Source organism: Neopsephotus bourkii, unplaced genomic scaffold (genome assembly GCF_033783945.1).
Source record: "Neopsephotus bourkii isolate Nb327-2 ecotype Australia unplaced genomic scaffold, CSIRO-AGI_Nbou_v1 NB_1760, whole genome shotgun sequence".
Taxonomy (NCBI): Eukaryota; Metazoa; Chordata; class Aves; order Psittaciformes; family Psittacidae; genus Neopsephotus; species Neopsephotus bourkii.
Window position 1 is genome coordinate 466500 of NW_026902234.1, and position 26327 is coordinate 492826.

General features: G+C 44.8%; 2 protein-coding genes across 11 annotated transcripts in view; both read right to left on the reverse strand.

Annotated features, from left to right (window-relative positions):
- Positions 1-1823: 1823 nt before the first annotated feature.
- On the reverse strand, positions 1824-14078 carry LOC133225317 (regucalcin). Its single transcript, XM_061377572.1, has 7 exons — positions 14030-14078; positions 13244-13408; positions 9820-10002; positions 8791-9006; positions 7185-7316; positions 2950-3104; positions 1824-2187 (listed from the first exon to the last, which is right to left on the reverse strand). The coding sequence occupies exons 2-7, from the start codon at positions 13404-13406 to the stop codon at positions 2137-2139; spliced, it is 900 nt and encodes a 299-aa protein (XP_061233556.1). The 5' UTR covers positions 13407-13408; positions 14030-14078; the 3' UTR covers positions 1824-2136.
- A 7108-nt stretch (positions 14079-21186) lies between these two features.
- Positions 21187-26327, reverse strand: part of JADE3 (jade family PHD finger 3) — a 67964-nt gene continuing 62823 nt past the window's right edge. For all 10 annotated transcript variants that reach the window (XM_061377814.1, XM_061377813.1, XM_061377822.1 and 7 more), the window contains one exon: positions 21187-24601. In XM_061377814.1, coding sequence (XP_061233798.1) covers positions 23709-24601 — 893 coding nt within the window. In that variant the 3' untranslated portion in view covers positions 21187-23708. The remainder of the gene's footprint in view (positions 24602-26327) is intronic.

Genomic DNA, 26327 nt, shown 5'->3' on the forward strand with positions numbered 1-26327 from the left:
GGCTGGGGTGCAGGAGGCAGCCAAGGCCTCTGCACTGCAGGCTGCGGTGAGGCGCGCTCCCGGGGTGTTTTCAGTAGCATTAAAAATACAACTCTCCTGGCAGAGTTGGCTCTTCCTGCTCATGGGGTGCCTGTGAAACCAGTGTAGTGAAGCCCAGTGGGTGATCCTACAGAGGGGAGGTGGTATTTACTTGCGAAGTGTCTGCAGAAGCTTATTGTACCTGTTCCCACGCTCACAGGCACAAAGACACACACTGTCAGCGATGGGGGCAGCCATAACTTCTCTGGGCAACCCATTCCAGTGCCTTAATACCTAATCTAAATCTGCTGCCAGTTCAAAGCCATTCCCCCTTTTCCTGTCACTACATGCCCTTGTAAAAAGCCCCTCTCCAGGTTTCTTGTAGTTCTCCTTTAGGTACCAGAAGGCTACTATAAGTTACCTCCAGAGAATTCTCTTCTCCAGGCTGAACAAATCCAACTCTCTGTCTCTCTTCATAGGAGAGGTGCTCTAGACCTTGGATCATCTTCATGCCCTCCTCAGGACTCACTCAAGCAGGTCCACATCCTTCTTATGTTGGGGTTCCCAGAGCTGGATGCAGTACTGCAGGTGGGGTCTCACAAGACCTCCCCCTCAGCCTGCTGATCACATTTCTTTTGCTGCAGCCCAGGATACAGTTGGCTTACTGGGCTGCAAGTGCACATTGCCTGTTCATGTTGAGCTTCTCAATCAGCACCCCAACTCCTTCTCCTCAGGGCTGCTCTGAATCCCTTCTCCACCCAGCCTCTACTTGTGCTTGGCATTGCCCCAGCCCAGGTGTAGGACCTTGCACTTGGCCACAAACCTCTGTGCTTTAAAGAGGAAAAATGGTGACTTCCACAAAGTTACATTTGAACCCTCGATTCGAAGTGGCACCACAGCCCCAGTGTAACGCTGTGGTGCAGGGGCGATGCTCAGGAGGCACAGCAGACACAAGCAGATCCCACAGAGAGAAACTAACTCCAACAGGTTTCTGAGACATAGCAGAAAACCATGATGTACCAATTCTTGGAGGTACCTGCAGAGAAGACTCACAGCCACAGGGTCTCTTGGCGGTCACTTGGTGGGTTGCCTACACACAGCAGGGTGGGATGGATAGCTATTCCACCTGCAGGTGGAGGTGCACAAATATGGGAATGTGTAACAAACACGACAGCAGCAAAATCTGCAGTTTAAAAACCAGATGAGCTTCATCACAGTTGTTTCAGCACATACAGGCCTGATGTTACCAGCAAAAAAAACAATAATCTTGCCATTTGCAACTGGTGCTGTGAAGAAACTACAATAAAACTTCCCTTTCAAACACATACATTGAAGCAGTTGTCATTTGGGCATGCAGCCCCCTTTTGCTCTGGAGGAATATTGTTCAGTGACAGGTATGTGCAGGTGGTGTTTTCTTCTAAACACAAATGACCAAGAATACCTGACACCTTCCTGTCATCATGGATCAAGCCAGAACAGGCTGAGATCTTCAGAGGATGGGTAAAGATAGGGTTCTTCATCCCAAAAGTCTGGGTTTATATTTAACAAAACGAACAACATAGTGACATGCAGTGGGGGAGAGATGATGACTGGCTCCAGCCCATCAGAGTTAATTTAAACACAACCACACCTGAGGCCTTAAAAACATAATGTGAAAAGGAAGCTGTAGATGCATAGCAATAGGTATTAGTGATTCAGCTGTTGAGAATATCATGGAACAAATGAAGTTCTTGTTAAAGTGGTGGTAAGACCACAAATGGATATTTTATAGGGAACTTAGGAGACAAGAGAATAAACAAGAAAAATAAAATATATTAAAACATTATTTAATCATAAAAGAAAGTTACAATATTCAGTAATTTATTAGGGTGAGAATCTTTTTAACGCAACAGAAAAAGCACCGTCAAATATTAAAAGTAATAGAGTTTAAGGGCAAGGGGGAGATCAGTTTTAAAATATTCTGTGTATTTCAGTAGTTCTTAATCCTTTCCTGATATCATAATTGTGTTGTGGTTTCAAAGCAGAAGACGCTGAACCAGAATACTTGAGTTTAGAATAAAACCTTCCCACTTCTCTTGCTTAAATCAGTCCTCTCCATCCATCCTGAAGAGTGTATATTTAACCTGCAAATGGAAACGGCGGGACTCCTTTCACCCCTAGCCCTGTTATCTATTAAAACAGAGAGAAAAAAACAAGATCAGTGCAACAATTCACCACTATCAGACACTTGATTTTCTTTCACAACTGGACATGCTCTAATTTAGAAAAGGACTCTGTCCTCTGACTCCACATCCTACTGTATTTTGTACACAGCAGCTCGTCACAGCCAGGAACTTCAACCTGTGCAACCTGTGCTCTTTCTGTGAAGCTCAATAATCACAGATGAGAGTCCAGTCCCCAAAAGCCTCTTTCCAGATACCACTAAGCCTTAATTCTGCAGTTTGCAATATAGCCTTCAGTATGCACACATACTGGTTACAGGTTACAGATTTCAAACAAGTCCCAAGGTGACAAATTTGTAAAGAGATAACTTAGTTATAGCTAACTAGAAGGTAAATAAAAGCAGATGCTTTTATCTGCCACTGATTGAGACACAGAGTATTTACACATTCTTTCCATAATAAGTAGAAAACCCAAACTGTATTGGGAAGGGGAGAACTAGAAAGAGGTGACAGCATAAAAAAATTGCAGTATCAGCATTGTTACAAATGTCACAACGTTACAAAACCCAGAAGTATTTCAAATCTCTAAGTAAATTTAACTTCTTAGTCCTGCAACAGGAACCAAAAATGCAAACAATAGCTTAACATATGTGAATGAAGTTCCAATGACCACCCCTTTTCCTGCTTCCCACCACTCCAACTGGTTTGCTACATGAATGCAGGAAGGAAAAAATGGCCTTCTAAAATAATAGGAAAAAGTATCATTCACCTTGAAAATCCCACCAGCCTGCGGCTGCCGTGAAAGCCACTCTTTATCCATCCCGTCACTGGCAGAAGTCACATACATTTCTGAATAATCCTTTCCTCCGAAACAGCAGGAAGTTGTCTTGTCAACAGGAAGTTTCACTGTCTGCAGTCTTTTTCCTGAAGGAAACAATGCATTGTGCTCCCATTTGTCAGCTTAGGACAAGAAACTTATACAAATTTTGCAAATAACCAGCATGGAGCCAGGTGTTCCACAAAAGCAGGTACCAGGGCAGGAGCAGGTCCTATGCTGTGTTTCAGCACACTGATGAGCACCATGACAGGAGAAACCAAGCTTCTGTATACCACAGAAGTGGATTTTCTGTTGTTGACGATGTATTATTTGACAAGTTTCAGTCTCACTTATTACAAACAGATATTCCTTGCCCCAATTTCAGCTTGTCCCCTAAGGAAATGCTAACAGCCACAGCACAGACGTGTATCTCAGCTCATCATCTTGGCTGCCCATGCAGTCAATGGAAATGGGATATAATTCCTCCCTACAACAGGTCACATGAATCATGCCCTAGAGCTGATGACTTTTCTACTTATAACTACAAAGGAAGCCTGGAGCAGACAGACCTCATGCAGCTCTATTGAGGCATACCTCGTGCTATACCTCTACTGCCTGCAGTTAAGGAAGATTGATTCATTGAAGTTTTTCCTGAAATTCCAATAGCCTTTCAAAACAAGCTTGAATAAAATAGGGATCATGGGACAAGTCTGAAGCTTGGAAGAAACTAGAGCTATCATAGAATCATAGAACAATTAGGCTTGGAAAGGACCTTAAGATCATCTAGTTCCAACCCCCCTGCCTAAATGATATTACTCATTTATTATACTAACAAACAGCTACCAGCATAATGACGGTAGTAATTGGACTGATCCAGCCTTAACCAGAAGGCTGTCATAGAATAGCTTCTCCTTACAAAACATGTAACTTCCCTGCCCCACAACTGCATGTGTAAAGGCCTGGTCCCTTTACAGTAAATAAATGTTTAGCGATGAGTTGCAACAGCAGGAGAGTAACTCAGGAATCCTACAAGGGAAAAGAAAAAGTGGAAAGTTTGGCCCACTTAACACCTGTGAGAAGTTTTTGGTCAGCTTCAGAGTGGGGCCACCATTTCCAAGGATGTGTTTATCAACCCTTCTGCCTCATCACCAAGCTGTGCTTTTCTCCCTTGCGATGATGTAGCAGCGCTGCAATGACCTGACAAAAGCACAGACTAAGCAGCTTCACATGTACCATGACACTAAGTGGGTCATAAGCACAGGTAAAATCAAGGCCACATTTAAGCCGTTGGTGCAGTCCTGGCACCCTTTTGGCCCACCTAGATGGATATACTGCTCCCCAGAGACAGTTTGGGCTCTGCTTTGGTGTGGGAAGACAGCCTGGCTGTCCAAAATAAGCTACAATATAGAATCACAGAATAGTTTGGGTTGGAAGGGACCTTAAAGACCATCCAGTTCCAACCCTCTGCCACAGGCAAGGACACCTTCCACTAGACCAGGCTGCTTCAACCCCCATCCAACCTGGCCTTGAGCACTGCCAGGGATGAAGCATACACCATACACAACTTCTCTGGGCAACCTGTGACAGTGCCTCACTGCTCTTATAGTGAAGAATTTCTTCCTAGTATCTCATCTAAATTCTACCCTGTTCTAATTAAAAGTCATTCCCCCTTGTCCTATTACTACACGCCCTTGTAAAACATCCCTCATCATATGCCGTATGGTGCAGGACTAACGGGCATTGCCTGATCCATTTTACTTGCTAGTATGGATGTAACCAGTACATGCAGAATATACAACAGAGGGATAAGCAGAATTCTCTTGGCTTCATCAGCAGCTCTGATGAGGACTGGGTACTTTACAAGTCTGTTTTAAGCCCAAAATAAATGTAAGAAAATAGCAAGTACAGAGGGGTGAAAAAGCCTGGAAAGTTTGAGCAGTCTGGGATTCCTGATGCTGTACAATAACCTTATTTGGCACACTTTTAGACCCACAGTGGCCAAAGTAAAAGTCAAACCCACTTTGTAAGAGCATTTAGGTTGCCAGAGATCATTTGCCTGTCTGGTTAACTGCTCTTTTTTTTCTCCTGAGAAGAGCAGATTTTTCAAAATATCTAGAAAAACTGGGAGAGAAGTGCTCTGTCTGTTGCCTGGGAGTGACAAGGAGCAATATGAGTCCCAAGACAAGGCTCCTGCCAACTTGCTCAACCAACACTTTGTCGTTATCCAAGCAGCTGTCAATTGAAGCATAACATGGTTGCATGGGTTACATGACTACATAAAAAGTGCTCCAGAGGCCACCCTAGAAACTGGCTGACACCAAGTCTGGGAGAAAATGAGTGTGAAGGGTATTCAAAGGCAAAAAACATGCATTGCAGGAGAAGAGGCAAGAGCCCCAAAGACAAGCGGGGATACCTTGACTGCACTTGCAGAGTGGTCTCAGTGTAACAGCCTGGAAGATATTGTTTACAAAGGTCTGAGATGAGCATTGTCTCCTGAGGTACAAGAAAATGTGCACCTGGACGCTCTAAAATCTACCTAAGTATTCATCTAGGCCTGGTACGTAGAAGGGAGAAACTCAGTGAATCTTTTAGACCCTATACAATCAAAGGACATAAGAATACATTCATTATGAAGAGCTGTCAAATATTTAATTCCTAATAAGAAGACAAGACTACATAAAACTAGGTCACTACATGACCAGAAGGTATGACAAGACTTGGCAATATACAAGTTAGACATCCCTTTGCAGCCCTTTGCAAACCCAGTTGGATCAGTCATCACGGTCTTTCCCTGTAGCACATCCTGAATCTCAAGGCAGCAGCTGTCTGGGCTAAAGAAGCTTAGACCTGAAAAGCTGCTTCTCCCTGAACCTCAAAACCTTCTCTTAGAAAAGATGCAAACCAAACAAGTTTCCTCACCCATCCTCCTAAAAACACAGTATAAGCTTTGCTATCAGTGAAACCTGAAAATCCCTCCATGCTTTAGATGAGCTTTTTATCAGTGGATGTAACTGCAACTGTCTGACGGTCATTCAAGTCACACTTAATAGCTATTGTGCGTTAAAAGAGAGGCTTTCATGGAGCTCTCTTCAAACCCGTCTGGGTTATCTCCCTAAGTAGTTCCAATTCACTCAGAATTCGTCAGTTTGCAGATTTTACATATTACTGTCCCTGTGGAGAGGGCAGATAAGCATGAGATATTCACAAAGAAAGCTCTTTTTGACATGGACACTTAACCTGAGAAACTTCTTGCTAATGTTTTTGGTACTGTTTGCTGCGGGTGCTGGGTGTTCTACATAGGAAGAGAAAATCACTGGCACCTACTGACACATCCAAATCACATCCAGCTCCTAAAGACTCTACTCTGAACACAGTAAGAGTGGGAGTGCATTAGGGATATGTACTCTGCTGCCAATATTCTTAGTCTCTCTCTGACTTCTGCTTATGGACACTATTCTCTTTAGCTTTCATTTAAGAAAATACTTCCAAAAGGGAGGACAAAAAGGAAAACAAGTGAAAAAAAGGAAGAAGGTGAGGGCCATGGAGGAAAAAGGTAGAAACAGTGAATCAGAGAGGCTCACGTGTTTTTGACCCAGACTAAATCATGCCTGGCAGACCACCAAAGCCCAAATGAGGGCAGCAATGAATGACAGGTTCAGACAATGGGCACACCCAAGACATTACTGTGGGAATGGTAAAATGCCATGGAATTCATTAAACATTTTTTTTATCATCTCAATTGCAAAGTTCATTGTGCAAATAATTTTCAACAATAAAACAACGTTGCTGGTATCAGTGTCTCATGGGACTTGTATTAATCTCAGTAGGCTGCCCAAAATAATATGCTATGCTGAAGAAAGAAGCCAAAAAATGGTTTAAGTCATCTTTGGTTTTCCAGGGCTCATAATTTATCAGTGAGGTAAACACTGACCTTAAGCTTGGAAGCTGTAAGAGGATGCTAACTCAAACAATTCACAAGTACAACAATAATCTCCTCAGCAACTTTACCTTTTCCAACACAGCAGAGGCTGGAACAAAGGAGTCTTATGTACAAAGCTAACTTTTGAGAGCAGGAACATTAATCTGTTTAATATACCATTTCTGTGAGGGGAAAAAACCCACCTCTTTGTGCTTGTTTCTCTTTTTCTCTCATACAGAATTCCAGCCCACCCTCTGCAAGGACTTACCTGTCTCAGGATCAAGACGAATCACTCTCCCACCATCATAACAAGCTACCCAGAGCTTGCCTTCTGTATCAATGCACATCCCATCAGGAATGCTCTCCTCTTTTTCCAGTTTGTATATACTCCTACGGTTGCCTGCAGGGTCGAAAAAAACAACAAAACTGAAACAGTTGTTAAAACTTTTATCAAAACTGCAGCCCAGCAGTTAATTACACTGTGAGTTTCAAAAGCTGTGTGTTTTCATAAGAAATAGATTGTGTCTGCTGCCCTGTTTGTTTCCCTGAGCCAGTTGTTTCTCAGCATGAAAGCCTGTGGATCAGCTTCTTCCCATTGAAAGTATAATCTTGGTTTTCTGGTATTCTTTTCTAGTGCAGCACTCATGCTCCCTACTTTTAATACTAAATGATGAACTGAATAAATTAATGTTATATATGTATATTCAGAAAATTAATTCCTTGTTCTAATAGCAGTTTGGATCGTTAAAAGTATGGGCCACTTCCAGTCAGAAAACTGGAGACTTTTCAAACAGATTGCTGGAACGTGCCAATAATCACTGTTCCAACACAAAACTGACCTTCAGATATATAAACTGAGAGTTTATATAAACACAGAGTTAGAAAAAGCATCAACTTCAAAGGCATACTGTCAAGCGAGGCCCAAACAACTCTTACCTGGACTTTTATCCACTGTTATTAAAGAAAATGAAAACCAATTTCCCAACATTGTTTATTTTATGCTCTGACAACTTCAATGTTTCTTGCATGCAGAAATATTTTTAATGAGTTTCCTTTGCCTCCTGGGGATTGTCAGACTGCCCACAGAAAGAGAGTGAGTGAGCAGGGGTGAGAGAGAGAAGAACCACCCTGTTTCCTAAAGGAAAATCCAGTTGGGAGCTATAGCAGAGAAGATGGGACAAGATGCTACACCTAGAATGACTTTAAATTCACTGTTTCAAAGCTAAATATCATATTGACTGGGTTCTTTTAAAGCAAAATACTGCAGTCCATGTACTCAAAAGCAAACTATTAGTCCAAGTCACTCAATTTTTGTCTTTTGCCCAAGCTTGTAGAAGCCCTTAAAGGGTTGTTTTGTCTTAAATAAATGAAGAAGTTTTGAGTTGCTGCTTGGCTCTATCTGCAGAATCTTCATTTAAGAGCTTATATTTAAAAAAAAAAAACAAAAAACAGGGTGGAAAAAGCCTCCAGAGAGGCTAGCAAAGTTTCTGTACAGGACTACAAGGTTTCTGATACTTTGCCTATGCTGTCAGTAATAAGAAGCATGGAGCCACAGAAACCTAGCCATACAAGAAACATTGCCTTTTTCAGACAAGAAGATCAGATATGCATCGTGTTTAATAACAGCAGTCCACATTACTGCTCAAACTCTGCCACACAATTTAAATACTTTATAATATTACCAACAGCATCTGATTAGTTTGACCTTACTCAGGCTCAGACGGATGTTAATATGACTTCTGTTGCTTTGTTCTAAAGAGGTTTCTGTAGGAGCACTCCCAAAGCTCTGACCACCTCTGCATAATAACCAGAATGCAAACAAACATCCCCATCATTAGGTGCAAGCAACTATTGTAGAATGCAACAATTCATACCGATTTTTCCAGTTTGGAGGTCATAATCAAAGGCATCCACTGAGTATGACAAGCTGTCAATGTAAAAGAAGGTTTTGTGATCCAGCGACCAGTCCAGCCCATTAGAAATGTCCACCTGATCAAAGTGCTTCACCACTGAGAGATCAGAGAGGAGGGAATACAGAGAGCCCTGGTTTCTTTCCAGCACAGCAGGACGAATCTCCTCAGCCATTGTCCCTGTGCAGAGCCAAAGGGGAGAAAGCAGGTTTAGACTGAAATAAGTTCAGAGTGAAAGCAGGTTTGGGTTTGGTGGCACCCCCTTGCTATGACAATGACCACGTTGCCCATGTAGAAGGGCTTCAGAAATTTGGGGAAGAAACTGAGTGAAAGCAAAACAGAAAGGTAGGTTTCAAAAGTGCCTGCTTTCAGCAGCAGATGTCGAAACACAGCCTTTGTTTTTCTGTTTAACTGTGGCAGAAACGGTATGCAGCATGATTCCTGCAAAATGCCTTATTCAGTCGTTCAAATATTAAGAAAGGTGTGGTCAGCATTTAACTTCCCACAAATCTTCACATCTTGTTTAACAGAGACTGGGAAAAAGATTTACTCCTCCCTCAGAATAAGTCTTACCAAAGCTTCTCCAAAAACAAATTTCACCTTTATGGCTCAAAGTTGGCAGCTAAGACTGGCTCTTGGAGTTTGGGTAAATGCAAGTTAAGGTAAGTCTGGGGACCCAATTACATGGCAGATAGACACAATGGTTTTTACAAAACAGGGGGACAGGATCACAGGACAGCTGAGGCTGGTGAGCTCCCCTGGAGATCATCCAGGCCCACCCCCTGATTAAATGGTGTCCCCCTGATTAGATGTCACCTGGATTATCCCCATGTAAATGGGATAAACCCTGGTTGAAGACAGCAACAACAAAAAATCCACCTCCACCATTTAACTATGAATCAACACGTGCTGCATCCAAAACTGATTGCTGTTTGGTGATTCATCACCAAAACCTCACAGAGCAGCAGAAGGAAAGAACCACCTGCAGCTTACCTGCAAAATACCTCCCTGCAGGATCTACTTTCCCATCATTGAATCGGTTGTTTGGTTTATCCTTGTCCACGTGAGTAATGGTGGTTACCAGCTGCTCGTTCCATTTCAAAGCAGCAAACCTTGTTCCCAGAGTGATGACATAACCGCCAGATTTCCGGAGAGCCACGGAGCTCACGGGAGCATCTAGAAACAGGGTGAAATGGAAAAGAGGGATGTGCTATGGAGAGGCATTTGTTTTCTGCCCACTTTAGACATGCCAGTCTAGTTACACTAGACTCAGTAAGACCACAGGCAAGAGAAACAAACTACTTTTCTACCAACAAAACTGGTGTTTAAATGCACTGAAATAGATTCTTCCACTTGAAGAGGGCATACTTAATGCATACAGAAAGTTGCTATGAAGAAAATCACCAGTCTGGGACATACAAACACCAGGAACTCGAGTATTACCATAGCATCCAGGAGCAATAATCATTACCAGCACCTGGTTCTGAGGTGCTTTAAGAAATAAGCAAATAATTCAATAAAAAGATACAGGCATGTAAGCTTTTTACAGCAGCTTACTGCCTAGGCTTCCCCCTTCTCAACAGAAAAATCAATTGCCACAAGAGCACTGAAGCAACTGTGTTTGTTTAGCACAGCTCCTGGGTAAATCAGCTCTACAGCAGCATTGAGCTGTAACTCATGGAGACAGAGACTATCTCTGCACTGGGACAGGTCACACTGGACAGGAGAGCCACCCCTCTGCACCACGCTGCTGTGCAGTTCAGACACGCCGTCAGCAGCACCAGAAACACACCCAGGAGTGGCAGAGCTTTCCACGAGTCAAAGCAAAACCGAAAGTTAATAAATGCTCCATGGTTATTTTACACTCATTTGTGCTGTTATGCAGTAAGACCTCAATTGCAGGTTATTATAAAGGAATTAGTGAAAAAGCACCAAAATGAGTGTGGATAACATTTCTGTAAAAACCTGCAATCAGGCGTAACATAAGGAATAACAACATTAAACAGGGCAATAAAGTCCGGCATAGTATTTAATACACATGGGAGTAATTGGCAACTTTTTAATTTAAAAATAAAACATTTTCTGTATTTATAGCTTTGCAGAGGTATAATTAGGTAATAGCTTCACAAACACTTATAAACATTACCAGCCATCCCTGCTGCCAAGAGGAGCTGCTCCTTTCTGGCTGCTTGCTCTTGGCTCAGGATGCTCCTTCCCTTTGCAGTCCCGGCAGCGGTACCACCGTGCAAGCAATCCAAATGCTATGTCCCCAACACCAGAGATGCACACCTAATTGCAAGCTCGACTCTAGCAACTCCTTCACCTGGAGGTGTGCGACCACACTAATGAAGCTGATGGTCTGGGCTTACCTACAGTGGGCAAACAGGTGCCACTTCTACTTACCGTGCCAACACAAGAGAGGCTGGCAGAGTTCCTCAGCCCTTTGTGGCACCCACCAAAGGAAGTAATTTTGCTGCTCTTCCAATTGCCGGTAAAAGCACTTTTCTGCCTGCACTAGCAGCAGGGGCTCTGCTGGGGGAGCATGGGAACACCTCTCCTTGGTAAGCAGCTCTCCATTTGTTCTCCCAGTGAAACACCCTGGGCTATAGCTCACATGAGCCCCTCCACCCAGGCAGCCCCCAGGGCCTCCCTTCCTTCCAACCTGAGGGAGCAGCCCTAAGCACAGCAGCCTGTACACCCCTACCTGCCTGTCCCTGGAGGTAGGCACAGGTGCCCCTGTAGCCACAAGAACAGCCCCATATCTCCCAACAAAGCCCCCCCAGTGGAAAGGGGAATATAAGGCTAGTGAGACAGACACAGCCACCCCACAGTTCACTGCAGAAGTGAGCGTATCGGCCTTGCACACAGCTCAATCCGCAGCCACCCCAGAGGGCTTCGTTAAGCAGCATCCACAGGAACCAATTTATTTGCAACACCATCTTATGCCAAATAAAAAATTGACCATAAAGTTCCCCCCACCCCAGGCACAATTATGCATGTAGTGGTGTTTTCCCTGTGGAGCTGAAAAGGGCATTTGAAGTCGCTGCTAAGTGTGGGGTTGTTGTAATTCTCTATAAACTTCAGTAATGAGTAATTTCCCCCTCAGCTGCCACTTTGGACATCAACCCGCTATTTAAATCATATGATACTCTTTGGGTGTTTGCTGGTTGGGTTTGGGTTTTTTTTTTTCTTTTAATCATGGTACTCCCAAAGGCACAGCCGTTAACTGTAACTATTTTGTTACAAAACAGAGGAAACAGAAGGAAGTAGAAAAAAAACCCCAAACTACTTCAGTTACTACCCCTTCTACATCTCCAACGAGGCCATATGTAAAAGATTACACCTTTGAGACTAGGTCCAAGTTGGGTATGTGGAGGCAGGGAGAAGCACTCCCCCTCAGCTAAGAAGAACTAAGTCTGGGAAGGAATGCTTCCAAACTTAGTATCAAGCCTTCTTCCATCTCAAAACTGGTAACTACAGTAATGTGAAAGGCAGGTAAGTCCCAATAAATTCATTGTGAATGATGCGAACAGCTTATAGGTGAGCAAAAGTGATTTTCACCAAGTGTTACTGAACATGAGAAAGTAATAAATACAAGCACTTAAACCGTTTAAGGATCTGGCTTCTGAAAGACAAATACTTACATAGTTACACAGAAAAGTACATCTGCAACTCTTCACAAGAATTAGCATATTTCTTCCTTTCTTGATTAAATACTTCAGCTATCGAGACTAGGTGGTGACACTGCTACCCTACAAAAATGTCTTCTTAAACAGGTACAGGAAATTTTCTTCCAATAAAGAAAGCATTATGGGCATTGCTCATTCAGTAACAAACCCCCCACAGATATCAACAGCAGACCTTTATCTCTGGGACAATGCAGGAAGATTTAGATTAGATATTAGGAAGAAGTTCTTTACTATGCAGGTGGTGAGACACTGGAGCAGGTTGCCCAGAGAAGCTGTGGCTGCCCCATCCCTGCCAGTGTTCAAGGCCAGGCTGGATGGGGCTTTGAGGAACCTGGTCTAGTGGAAGGTGCCCCTGCCCATGGCAGGAGGTAGAATTTTATGATCTTTAAGGTCCCTTTCAACCCAAACCGTTCTGTGATTCTTTGAACGAAAGAGATTGTGAACAAGTCACAGGAAACAGAAGTTGATCAAACATTAACCCAAAATCGTAAGAGGAGTGCTCAGGACTGTCTGGCCAGTATCTACTGTCTGTGTACAGCACAAGCCCCAGTGTCCTCCTTGGCCTAGGAAAGTCAGGTTTTAGGGAAAGATGTCTAGAAGTTGAGCAGCTTTTGAGGAATGTAGATGCATCACCAACAGGTACCCTGGCCACATTGGGCCGGGACAGAGGACCAAGGCAGAAGACACAACTGTTGCAATGAGCAGAGGGGTTTTTAGCCATTCCTTACCCACAGAGATGGCCTGCACCTCCTTGGTGACCGAGCTCCAGCGGCACACCTTTCTACCCGTGATGTCCACGCAGAGGAGCGCGCTTTCCTTCTCATCCCAGACGGGTGACTCCCCAATCCTGTAGCCCTCGCTGGCCACGCACTCGATCTTAACGGCTGACATGCCTGTAGAGAAAACCATTCCATTCTACACGCCTCTGTCAACAGCAAGAGCATATGAAATCCACTTCCAGGTGCTGAAAATCAGTGTTTAGAGGCGTGCTTCAAGCATAGAGAGGCTTCACCTGTACACACCGAGAGAGCTTATCCGTGCTGCCTGCGCCGATCGCCCGCTCCGTGCTACTGAACGACTTTCACATGGCCAACAACGTGCGCTCCCCTCCCCGCTACTGAGGAGAGCACGGCGCTGCCCGGCCCGGCCCGGCCCGGCCCGGCCCGGCGGCAGAGCGCGCCTGTATCCCGCGGGACACCCAGCCGGACACCCCGCGGGGCGATGCCGCGCGGACTGTAATGCATCACGGCGAGTTTGCAAACAATAATGCAAAACAAGGGGGTGTCTGGGTAATAAAACAGAGACAAATCCCAACTGGGGGGCGCCGGGCTCGGCCGGGGAAGGCCCATCAGCCGGCAGTCCCTCCCCTGCACGCCGCACTGCTCCGGCGCACCTCTGCCGCTGCGTGGGGCTGTGTGATTTAACCACACAAACGCCTCAGTGTATCCACACACACGAGAGAATGAAGCAATGGCAACAGAGCACCACACGCACGCCTGCCCCGCCTGCCTTACCTGATTCAGGGAGCGCAGCCAAAGGCCCCGGACAGCCCCCGCCGCTCTTATAACGGGGAGGCGGCCACGCTCCTCGGCGCTGAGGGGGGGCCTCGGGTGTTCCGGCCAGGGGCGGGCCTCCCGGGCAGTCCTGCCCCGGGGAAGATGGGGGGGGGGCCACCGCGCAGGGCCCGGCCTGGTGGCTCGGGGAGGTTTCCGCGGGGTGCTGCAAGGCCGGCGCCGGGAGCGGGCTGTTCAGGTGAGGTCCGGCTTCACCCTCCAACAGCTGCAGGGAGGAAAAGGGAGAGGAGATTTCTCCCCGCAGTGGAAAAGTTTCTCCACTCCCCGGAGGCCTGGTCTGTGTGTGCCTTCGCCTTGCTTGGCTTAGGTGGCTGCTGAGCCTTGGCCCCGACTCCCAGCACCACGGACCATCTTCCACAGATCCTGCAGCGTTTCCAGAAATCCAGGACCTTCCACGTGTCATGTCCTGCCCTCTTTTGCTCCTCTTGCTGTATAGCTTCAATTACTTCCAAAGCAAGGAAACAAACAGATGGCTAGCACCGAAATTTCCACCTGCAGTTATCCATTGCACTTGCCTGTGTTCGTGCCACTGTGGCTCCCAGTCACAAAGCAAAGCGTGTTTTCTAAATGCCAGCTCTCCTCTTTAGCATCCCAACAGATTGCCTTTTGACTTGAATTCGGTCATCGCCACAAGGATCCATGATACAAAAGTGACTTAGGTCTCACTGCTCCATGTCTTGTGTGTCTTCTGGCAACCCAGGGGGCACCAAGCTGGCTCACCGCCATATCCCCCAGGATCAACGTGGCTGCTCCAAACCCCTTTCCCCCCACCCAGACTCTTGTTTCCAGCTGGCACTTCATTCCACTGCACACCAGGCAGTCCCCTCAGAGCTTCTGTTACGGGTCTTACTTGTTCCTTATCAGGCACATTCCTATTAGCAATTATCTCCTGCCAAGTGTTTTTACTGGGTTACCTTTATTCATACAGCAGCTGTTCACAGCCCAGGCTTCATTTGGTCATGGGTTTTTTTCTTTTAGTGGTATATTTGGAAAGTGTATGGGCTACCTGGCCTTACCAACATATTTTTTATGCAGGCTCACCTCAATGGACTACTACACCACTGTACTACATTAACCAAGCAGTTAGGCTTTTACTGTGTCAGGCTTGCATAGCGTTGCTTCAGTGCTTCACACTCTTTCTGTCCCCACTGTGGTGATGTACAACAAACAGCAGGATTTCATCCTGGACTCAGGGCAAGCAAATTATTAATGACTGCCAACACAGAAAACTAACATCCTGAGAAAAAGTGCTAACAGTTCTCTTTCTCTCATATGTTTTTCAATAAGGGAAGAAGATCCAGACGTTAACTAAAAAACCCCAGAATGCATGCTGAGAATTCATGAAGTACAACAAAGTACAACTGCCAATTCTTACAAAGCTCGGCCGCATTTGTTGCTCTCCCCTTGTCCTTGCACGCTATAAGGCCATTTGCATTTGGGACATGTGGTCAGTGCAACAGCTTACTGAATTCAGCAAGCAAGAGATACTCACACTCTCAACCCACCTGGCGCCAGTCTCTCTGCTCCTTGCTGACTTAGGCATTTGCCAGCATGGTTTGGAGGCACCAGAGCAAGCTGTGGGATGGCACACACCTTGGGAGAAAATTAACAGCTTCTGCGAGTGCTGGGTTACAACACAAACTCTGGTCTCCTTCCAAAGTACCAAGTATTTTGAACTTGGATCTCCAGTTACACAGGGCAGTACTCCTGCTTTGTCTTTTCTGTAACAGTTAATCCAGGCTTGCTGGAAGGTAGAACAGGGAGGAATTCATGGCAGGGTGCTTTCACAAAGAGCATCAGCTGAGGTCTTCTGCCAGTACAAGCTCAATATGGGAGAGAGGAGCACAGACAACAGTTGTGGAAGGTGGTGTTGCAACGCTTCCCCACCAGGAACTTTCCTCTGTTGCATTACAGCCACAATATATTCTGTGGCCTCCAAATCCGAGTAACAAGGAGCACACGCAGCACAAAGGAAGTGGCTGGTGGCTTAGCATTTATTCCACATGGTAGGGTACATTGCACGCTTACTCCTGTTTTGTGAGAGCAGGGAAAGGGGAATCTTACTATGGCAGCCATGAGGAGCAGTAAGAGTAGACCTATGCTGCAGGAGGTCCTGTAAGGTGAAGTCACAGCCCTTACCCAGCCTGCAGGCTCCCACAGCCTGCAGCAAGCCATTACCCTTCTCTCTAGTCAGGAAACGCTGAGCAGTTCTGGAGAGTGGCCCAGTGTGCCACAAAGCAGGGAAAATTCCACCCCCACACCCCCCCAGTAAGGACTGCAGGCAAGAATGGGTGCTGGGTGATTTCAGGGGTTATAAATGGGGATTTGTTTATGCTGGTTCCTGGAAGGTTGCAGTTGTTCTTTTCTCCCTTTGTAAATCTGATCCTCTTGTTTCTTCATCTTTAGAGTCCTCTTTGTCTTTTTTCTTTCACCTTTAGCCTTCTTGTTCTATTCCTATGTTAGTCCTCCCTGTGTAAAGGTGGGAGGGCTGTAGGCCTTATCCATGCCTGGTACAAAGTGCAAATGCCATATATCAGATGTCTGTATCTTAAAGACCCAGCACCTCACCAAGGGACTCTGTCAGGCCTCCTCTGCAGCTGAGCAAAGTGCAGCAGATAATACTGCATTTGGGAGGATGGAGAGAACACACCAAATCAAAAACCCCAACACCAAGCAAGAGCAGAGAGAAATAAAAATCAGTCACTGCAATCCGTTGGCTGGGAAGCAGGAATTGGCACTGCCACACACTTGTTTTCAGCTAAGTACAGTTCTTGAAACTCACTTGGGTGTCCAGATCAAGCTTGTATTTATTTGTAAGCCACAAGTAGGTGCAGGAGAGATCAAACTGCTGAGATGCTTCAACTGTTTACTAGTCTGGATGATCACAGTCTTGTATTTAAATACTCATGCATTTGCCAAAGTATTCCTGCTCTGCAAATGTCCTCTCTTGAGAGCGTTAAACAGCAGACTTGTGCCCACTGATTAATTTATATGTTACATCAAGGCACAGAAGTTAATGCAGCATGGATTAAGAATCTCAGCCAGGCAATCTTTTCTAAAAAGGACTGCACCAAATTACTATGGAGTCATATTGAAGCATTTAGCCTTTAAAAGTGCAGTTTCTATCACAGAACCAGCAACAGTTGTCTCTACTTATTGCAGTTTATTACACAGTCTTCTTTGAGCTTCATTTCTTATGCAGTGGCCATGAAAAAGCATATCACACCCCAGAACACAGTACTATAATCAAACGTATTGCCTTTTCCAGTGCAGCCGGCTTCTCAAGTGTTTCACAAACACCCCTCACACCACCACACATGCACCTCCAACTTCTTTGTCTTTTCTAAGAAGAAAGATGGCAAATCCCATTCTCGCTGTACATCACCAGGAGCAGCTGGGGAACAGGGCGCTTCAGAAAGCCTTCTTCAGTGGAGCACGGCCAAGGCATTTTTCATTAATGCCTTACTTTTCTGGTCTTCATACCCCACGTGACCTGCATTTCCATTTTACTTTCCTCAGGATAAAAAAAGAGCATTGATATGTGCTACAGCAGCTGCAAAATTACAGCCACAGCGAACGCTGTGCAAGGGAGCCAGCATCTTTCATTCGAGGAGCTAATTTAGCAATAGTGCTTTCAGGGTTTGCACTTTTCAGGCACACCACACCTTCTTCAGGCCCAAATCAGAAGCAAACTTCAGTTCTGGGGTGACTGCTCTGAGCTTAATTTAGCATTTCAACCAGTTTGAGAGAAGCCTGTTCTCTGTATCAGCCATTCGTACTAAGTATAAACTGCAACTTGCTTATGGATATGCACATCACCTGGCTCATCCAGCTTTTGGCCTCTGCTTCCTTAAGCCAGAAGAGATGGCTGGCTTGTTGCAGAAGGAATAATCTGAAGGGAGAGGGTGAGGCAGTGCCTCTACTCCACTGCAGAGGAGATATCAGAACAATGGCTGAGCCATCACTTCTAGGGAGGGGAAGTGCTTTGGTCAGGCTCCATTCAACCAGAGCCTAAAAATGCCAGTTATGCCAGGACAGAGGTTCCAAAACTACTGAGCTAAGATAAGCTTCTGAGATAAGAGGGATGGAACTCCAAAGGAATGCAGCCAGACACTGTGATTTCAGATGAAGGGGATGGGCTAGTTTAATGATTTCCTCCCCTCTCTGATACCTCATTGCCTCACTAGGGCTTGCACTTCCAAAAAGGTGTAACCAGAGCCATTTTCTCAAATGGTATGTCATACATTTTCATTTTATAGGTATCACTCCAGTAGCAGCACCTAAACTTGGATTCTTTGTGGTTTCTGAGACCACAGAAAATAAGAGGGGCATGACATCAGTCACAAGCTCAAGGACTTTTGGATGACCAGAAGATTTCTTGAAGGCATCTTCCTTTCTACAGTGCTGTTGTGCTAAGTTTTAAATTCTTCCTCAGGACACTGGCCCACAAATTTGGCTAGCAGAACATCTCTGGAGCTATTACAGAACTCAGATAAGTCAAAATACACCTTGTGTCCCTGCCTTGCCCAGTGTTTTTCCCCCTAAAGTGAGGGCGGAGAGGGCAGCACCTGTGGAAAAAAAACAAACCAGAAACCAGGAAAAATGTCTTGAGAAGGGCTAGGCCAAAAGAAACCATTAAGATGTCATTCCAGAGCCTACTGCAAGATTTGAAACAATGTCTCAGATAAGGCAGCCCGGGTGAGGTGGATAGCCAGCTTTAGGGCTGTTGAGAAAGCAATGGGAAGGCTGGGAAGGTCAGCCCAGCCTGAAACAAAAAGAGTCCCAGAGAAAAGGCAGGACAAGGTGGAACCATGAGGTTGTCCCAGCCAAAAGAAGCCTACTAGAGAAAGATTATCTGGAAGCTGCACACACAGAGGCAGGGAAAATACTATCTGAGGCTGCTTCTCCTTACACAATGAGGTAGTCGTACAAACTCACTCAAGCTGTCTGCCCAGGGTTGACTTGAGGAACAGAAACAGGCATGCACAGCTGCTATTTTCAAGCAACTTACCCAACTGCTATGTAAAATTTTGTTTCAGAAAGCTGTGCTTGCAGTCACTTTAATCCACTTGTGTCACATCCCTCTGGAAGAGTCCAGCAGTTGTGCTGGAAGAGTCCACCAGATGCGCTGATGTGGTTTGGAGTGGATCCTGGGAGCAGTTACTCCAGGCTCCCAGGTCTCTGCAAGAGGAATACATGCCAGGAGGGGCAAAATTCTGTTCAGCCATGAAGCTGGCATGGAGGAAGAGTCAGAGCAGCAGCAGCAGGGCATCTCTCATGAAACCAGAGCCCAGAAATCTGTGAGTCTTCACTTCTTCCGGAAGAAGCCACACTGAGGCACTCCATTGTTCTACATCTCTGCCTTTCCCCAGGATTATTCCCTTCCATGCCAAGCTCTCAGGTTGTGCAAGCAGCTTCCTTTTGCTCATTAATACACATCAAAAGCATGTCTTCCTAATAGATGTGTCAGTTCCCTGCCGTACTAAATCTTCCCGAGTACTGGGATCATCAAAACTCACAATGATCAAAATGACAGGTTGTGATGGATTATCTCTGCAGCTCACAGAGGCAGGCTTTGAACACCGAGTCCCTCCCAGGTACCATATGCACATCGCGTGTCTGCAGTACAGCCCGTGTGTCTGGGCTTAGTCAGCACTGAGGTACCACATCAAAATCAGGCGAAGGTTTCAGGCTTATATTTACTAGTTAAACATCTGTAATTTCTCCTTCTATGGTTTGTGATTCATGGTGCGAAGAAAACATTCTACAAGTGATATATGCAAGTTACAGCTGAGGAACACTTCTCTTTGGAGAGAGATGTAAATCCAGAAGTGATGGTGCTGGGAATCACCACACAGCCTCTGTCAGTGCCTGTGAGAGCTTGGCTCAAGTGACTGTCAACAACTAACCACACTTTCTTGCTTGTAAAAACTCTACAAACCAATAGCAGCCATTTCCAAAATAATGAGGATACCAGTTTCCTTCTTTGGCTCGGTCTTTCCCACATCACAGCCACAAGCAGGCTGTACTTGCAAACGGAATGGGACGCTGCCAGTCAGAAAGTCACAGTAAGAACTCCACTGCAGGAATCTGCTGCAAGGATGCCTTTGGAAGGGAAAGAGAAATCCTGGTCCTGAAAAATAGCTGACAATCCAACACTCACTGATTCTTCCTAGTGCTGTTATTTCTCTTTCCTCTATATGCACCTTTACTGCATTTTCCCTTTTTTGGTCTCCTGTTTTCTTTGCAGCTAAGGGACTCTTTGCTCCATTTCACCCAACCCACTTCCAGTTCCACTCCCACCTGCCTGGGGCCACTGCTCAGCCACTGACCCACCACAGGCAGGAAGGTCACTGCTGCTTTCCAACATATGGGCTGCAGATCCCTCATCCCTCTTGAACACTGCAAGCTACTAAGCCAGACAGAGCAGGAGGGATGCAGTTGGATCAGTTGTGCAGACACAACCTGCTCCTTTCTCTCCATCTTCCTCCTTGGTTTTGCCTTCTTCCCCACTCAGGCAATAGGGAGCAGCTCCTCTCTGCCAGCAAGGTATAGCACAGCACCGGCCTGTGGGAACAAGGGGAACTACAGCTGAAGGCCATGGAGAACCAGCATAAATCATCAAACCAGGAACTTGCTTGCATGGATTTGTCTGCAGCACGCACGAGACAAAAGCTGACTGCTAGGTATTTGTGCATGCATGTGAGCATTTAAGAAGAAGGATGAGACAGCTGGCCTGGCTATGGCTCTTCCTCTGTAACTTAATTTGTCCAACCAGGGAAATACAGTCATACCACAGCATAAGAAAATAGAGTGAGGCCAGGGCAGCAAACGGTCTGTTACATTTGCTCAGCTAGGCAGAAACAAATGCCAGGCTTGGGCTATTTGCTATCCACAGCAAATTAGTGGTTCAGTGACTCTTTCCCTGGGAGGCTGAAGGGGAAAGGTTTTCTTTGATACTTAACTTGTTACAAGTATTGCCAGCTCTGCAGAAATACTTTACTCCTGCTGGACATAGAACTGCTCTTGGACTGATGAGTTTAACAACCTGCCAGACACAGGGGGTAAAGCCCTAAATAAATCACAACAAATGAAAATACTGTTAGCAGTTTCATAATTTAATGAAAAAGTACTTGTAAAAAGGGGACATCTGAAAAAGACCGAGTCCATCTTGGAAAATTGAATATATATATATTTATATATATAAAACAAAATGCAAAAACACAAAAAAAAAATTTGACAAATAAGGTTAAGAGGTAATACTTCAAACAGTTAGCCACCGAACACACAATAAAAACTAGCAAATGCACTTTGGGGACAATACTTGAGAACTACATAACCAAGGGCTCCTTCATATATCTATTAAAATCATGTAAAATTAGCAAAACCATTGCCCAGACTGGAAAACAACTGAATTAATTACCCCAGAAGAGCAGAAATGCTGAGTTTTGCTGAAGCACCATTTTCCCTCCCCTCTGTCATATGCTGCCAGCCACAAAATAAGAGGAACACTTTGCCGACCTCCTAGATCAGTGTTCCCAATGCAAGCTTTGTAAAATTTCATGACCAGTGAGAAAGGATTACTAATAAATATCGAAGGAGAACTAAGAGAATCAGAACTGGAATACAAATGAGCAACATTTGTTTACTTATTCTGAATGACCCATGGCTTAGAACACAAAGCATTTCCCATTAAAATAAAATATGTGGAAACCTAAAATGCTACTGCATATTTACACCAAAAGAAATCGTTTTGAAGATACAGCTCTAGAAAGATCAATTACACAAATATACATAAAATCAGGAAGTGGAAAAAGAAATTATAAAAATTAAGATGCTTGAAGCAAACAGAGCAGAATTACCAAGTATGCTTTTCTTTCTTCTTAATTATTATTTAACAACTGAGAAGTCCTGCAGCCCCTGACCTGCTAGTTCTATTGCAACTAGGGAGATTTCAAAGTCTAAAACAAATCTGAAAGTGTCGTTGCCATTTCCCAAGCTAAAAGCAATAAATTAAGATGATGAAGAAAACCAGGTTGTGGTTTGGATTCTGCATAGTCATCTTCATGCTGAGTGGGGAACACCTTTTGTTTCTACACAAAACCCTCAACAGAAAGGAGGTGGATGACGTGCCCTATACAACCTATGGCCCGTTTCAGCCAGCAGTGTGGGGACAGAGGATGTGGCGTATTTATGAAATGTACAGCATTTCAGAGAAAAACAGTGCAGTTACTTTGCCTATTGACAGGACACCATCTGGAAAGCAAGAAGGTTGTATGCATTTGAACAAAAATTCCCTGACATTGAAACAAATGGAAAAAAATTCCCTTCCCTTCTCGCTTCTCCAGTCCTGGCTGAAGTTTAATCGCTACTTAACAACTGTTAATTGTGAAGGACAGACAAAACAGTGTTAGTTTGGGAAACAGCAACGGATCCAGAGGTTGAAAAGCAGTTTAATAACAGGATAGACTTTCAGAACAACAACAACAAAAAAAGGTACTCCAAATGATGACTGGCTAAAATTTTACAGACCTCGATGCCAGAAGTAAGGCTCCTGTGCCTGCATTCAGGCAACCAGGGTTGAAAATTTGAGCCTGCAAAAAAAGTACCAGGTACAAACACCTCTGGACATGAAATCTCAGTTTCAAGAGGAACCTGGCATCACCGGTGATTGCCTAAGTGTAAGTGTCAAATAGCATTTTTCTTTGAAGTAGTACATCTACTTTTGTAAACACTATCCACAAAATTAGCCATCTGTACTTGTTAGCTGGGTAAAATATTTACAAGTGCATCCCACAACAAGCAACTATGTACAGAGATTAAAAAAAACTGAAGTACTAGAAGTTGTATATTTACAAAGTAAGCAAATTATTGTGAAGAGAAACACAACCTTCAGCAAGAGCAGGGAACAGGGGCACGGCTAGAGGTCAGCGAGTTTGGCAGCACAAGCGACGCCTGCTTCCACCCTCCGCAAGGAGCCTGCACACACCACTGCAGCTCAAAGCCTCCTGCAGAACAGGATCATCACTTAGTAGTCACTTTGGGCCTGATCCAGCAGAGCACACTGGCATGTGCTCAGAGATCGGAGTAGAAATGTTCCCAGGGGGAAACCAGCAGGACTTTTCACATGCTTAACTTCCCAACGCATCTGCATGTGCATTGCTGGATCAAAGCCTTACTGAACGTGCCACATGAATGCAGTTTCAGTGTCTCTGTCTGCACTCTTTTGCAACACAGAGCAATACAAGGACTTTAATACCTGCCCACTACTACGAGATGGACATAACACGAGCACATTGTCTGGCACATAAACTGGCAAGGGGGAAGCAGTTCCCTGAATTTACACAAAGAGTAACTGCTTTGTGCTCTCCCAGATGTTACCTTCTAATTAAAACACATCCATTTCCACATGACTTTGCAATAACAGAGTTAACCTTGCGGAGACTGCAAGCCAATTCACAGTTAAACAGAATGACTGATTTCTCTCCCCTTCCCCTATCCCCTATCGCAACTCTTCCTAATGTAGGTCCTGGACTATTTTCTGGAACCTTTTGATGCTGAGCTTTGCACTGGTACACTGGAATATGTAAAGGCTGAGTTACCCCGTGGGGGCTTCTAATCACCTTTGTACCGAACTGTGAGAAATCATGTTCTTTTTGTTTCTATTGTGACAATCTCTTCCAAAGTCCTTACTTGGGCTTTCTCTCTCTGAGCTACCTCGTCTTAACCTCACTTGCTCTTTGTTTTCATCACTTTCTGCTTCAGAGTCACTCAGTTCTAAGTCAGGACAGTACCCATCGTTGTCCTGGTACGGAGCACCTTCCAGCGTCTGCTTGTTCCACAAACGGTCTTTTGTTGCAAGTCTTCTTGTTGGCTTGTCACAGCACCGGAGATCTTCTGTGGTCCTCACGAGGCTGTTGGTAGCCTCTTTGAAGGACCGACTAAAATGTTCTATGGTGGACTTCCTGAAACTGCTCTGGCTGGCCAAGTGAGCCGTGAGCATGGACTCTTGTTCATAGGGGGTCTGGCTGGAGCTGTCTCTCTGGTTCACATCTCCAGCCCTACCCATGAGGCCATTGGATTTTGTTGCCAGCCTTGAGTTATCCTGCTGCACCCGCCCATTCCCAATGGAACTCTGTCCGTGCAAAGCAGCCTGGAGCGCTAAAGGCTTCCCGGACGGCTGGCCCCGGTGAAACTCCAGCATCTGTGTGGGGCCAGAATCCTTTGCCTCACCCCGGGGCTTTCCAATCCCTGCCAGCAACCCATTACTTCTGCTCTCATGCTGATACCTGGCATAAGATTTTGCTTTAATCTCAAATGATTCCTTTGACATCGGCACGCTCCGCTTGCCGTAAACAGTGCTGTTGTTGTCAGGAGAAAGCGGTCTGTTGCCAGGCTTCAGCGAGTTATTTTTGCAATCTCCTAGTGCTGACTTGGGCATTTTTAACTTCAGCGTGATCCTGGGAGGTGGGTAGAACAGTGTATTCTCTAGTGCACTTGTCAGGGTATGGCCTACAGCAGAAAGACACAAGGGGAGAGAATTAAAAAAAAGCTTATTTTAGAAGAGAGTAATTGTTTTGTTATCTGTAACAAGTCTTACAGTCCATTAGAAGGTCATTCAACAATAAGAAGCATTTGCAAGCAATTAGTGTGAAATTATTTTAGGACGTTAAAAAGAAGCTGGGATGATGAAAATTGTTCCAAATTATTCACCATTTCAGAATTTAGGTAAGCATTTTAGCATTTCCATTAAAAACAACAGCATGCCCTTTTTAAAGGGCTTTAAGCCAGTGAATAGAACCAGTTTTGAGGTATGACTGAAGTAGTTCCAACAAAACTATAAAAAAGGTTCATACTCAGTTTTGGATGGAGAAAAAACAATGCTTCAAACTGAGTTTCAGTTTGGACTTGGTTCAACTCTCTGCTTTGTATTATACAATTCATTACACTGTAAAAGTCTTTTCACCCCAACATATTAGTATTTCTTATATTATATGCATACAGCATCCATTGCAGAGCAGCTATCAAGCTTTTCCAATAAGCATTACAAAAGCACTTGTACTTGAAAAGTCATAAAATAAATTCAGTAGACATTTCTAATGAAAACACAGAATAGTTTGGGTTGGAAAGGACTTTAGAGATTATCCAGTTCCAACTCCCCTGCCACAAGGACACCTTCCACTAGACCAGGTTGCTCAAAGCCCCATCCAGCCTAGCCCTGAACACTTCCAGGGATGGGGCAGCCACAGCTTCTCTGGGCAACCTGTGCCAGTGTCTCACCAGCCTCATAGTGAAGAACTTCTTCCTTCTATCTAATCTAAATCTCTGCTCATTCAGTTTAAAGCCATTTCCCCTTGTCCTGTCACTGCATGCCCTTGTAAAAAGTCCCTCTCCAGATTTCTTGTAGACCCCTTTTAGGTACTGGGAGACTGTTCTAAGGTCTCCCTGGAGCCTTCTGTCCTCCAAGCCCAGCACTGTAAATGCAGTTACAGAAAACCAAAGTGCTTTAGAATACTGCTGCTTCACAAAGTCCCAGTCTGATCTAGAACAGTTTAAAAACCCCACCTTGTCAGTACTAATGAAACCTATCTGTGTTTCGGAGGTAGAGAAAAAAAGACAAGCAAACAAAAAAACCTCAAAGACTTCACTCTTAACTCATTAGAAGTGTAATATGTACCCTGAAAGAATTAAAAAAAAGTAACTGCACTGTAATGTATACTCTTCCTCTTTCCAAATGTTGTGCTCCTTATTTCAAAGGGTCACTATAAGAACAAAGGGCAGAGTGGGGTCTGGTACATCAGCATTCCTAACCCGTTACCATTCACTCTTAAAACCAGAGAACTTAAACTCTTTTTGAAGGAAGGAGAGTAACTGCAGATGGCAGTCTAAGAAATGCCTCTTTGCACTGCTCATCAAGCATGCGAAGCAACAGGAGAACAGTGATTCCCATCAGTCACTCTTCTCTCTTGCCTGAAGGAACCAAGCATGACAGCAAGCAAAAAACCTTCTCAGCTGGAGGACCAAAGAGCAGTGCAGAGCTTGCTGTGGGGAAATAACCATAAACCAGAGGCCAAAGGAAGCAAAAACCTAGAGATCACCACCAGGCTGTTTCTGCCGTCTGGATGCCACAGTGATTGGTAAGTAATAGGAATATACCACAAACAGCCGTAAAATCAAGAAATATCGAAGTACATATTTTAAGAAATTAGTCCTGTGTGTGTTGCTACTTTGTGTACTT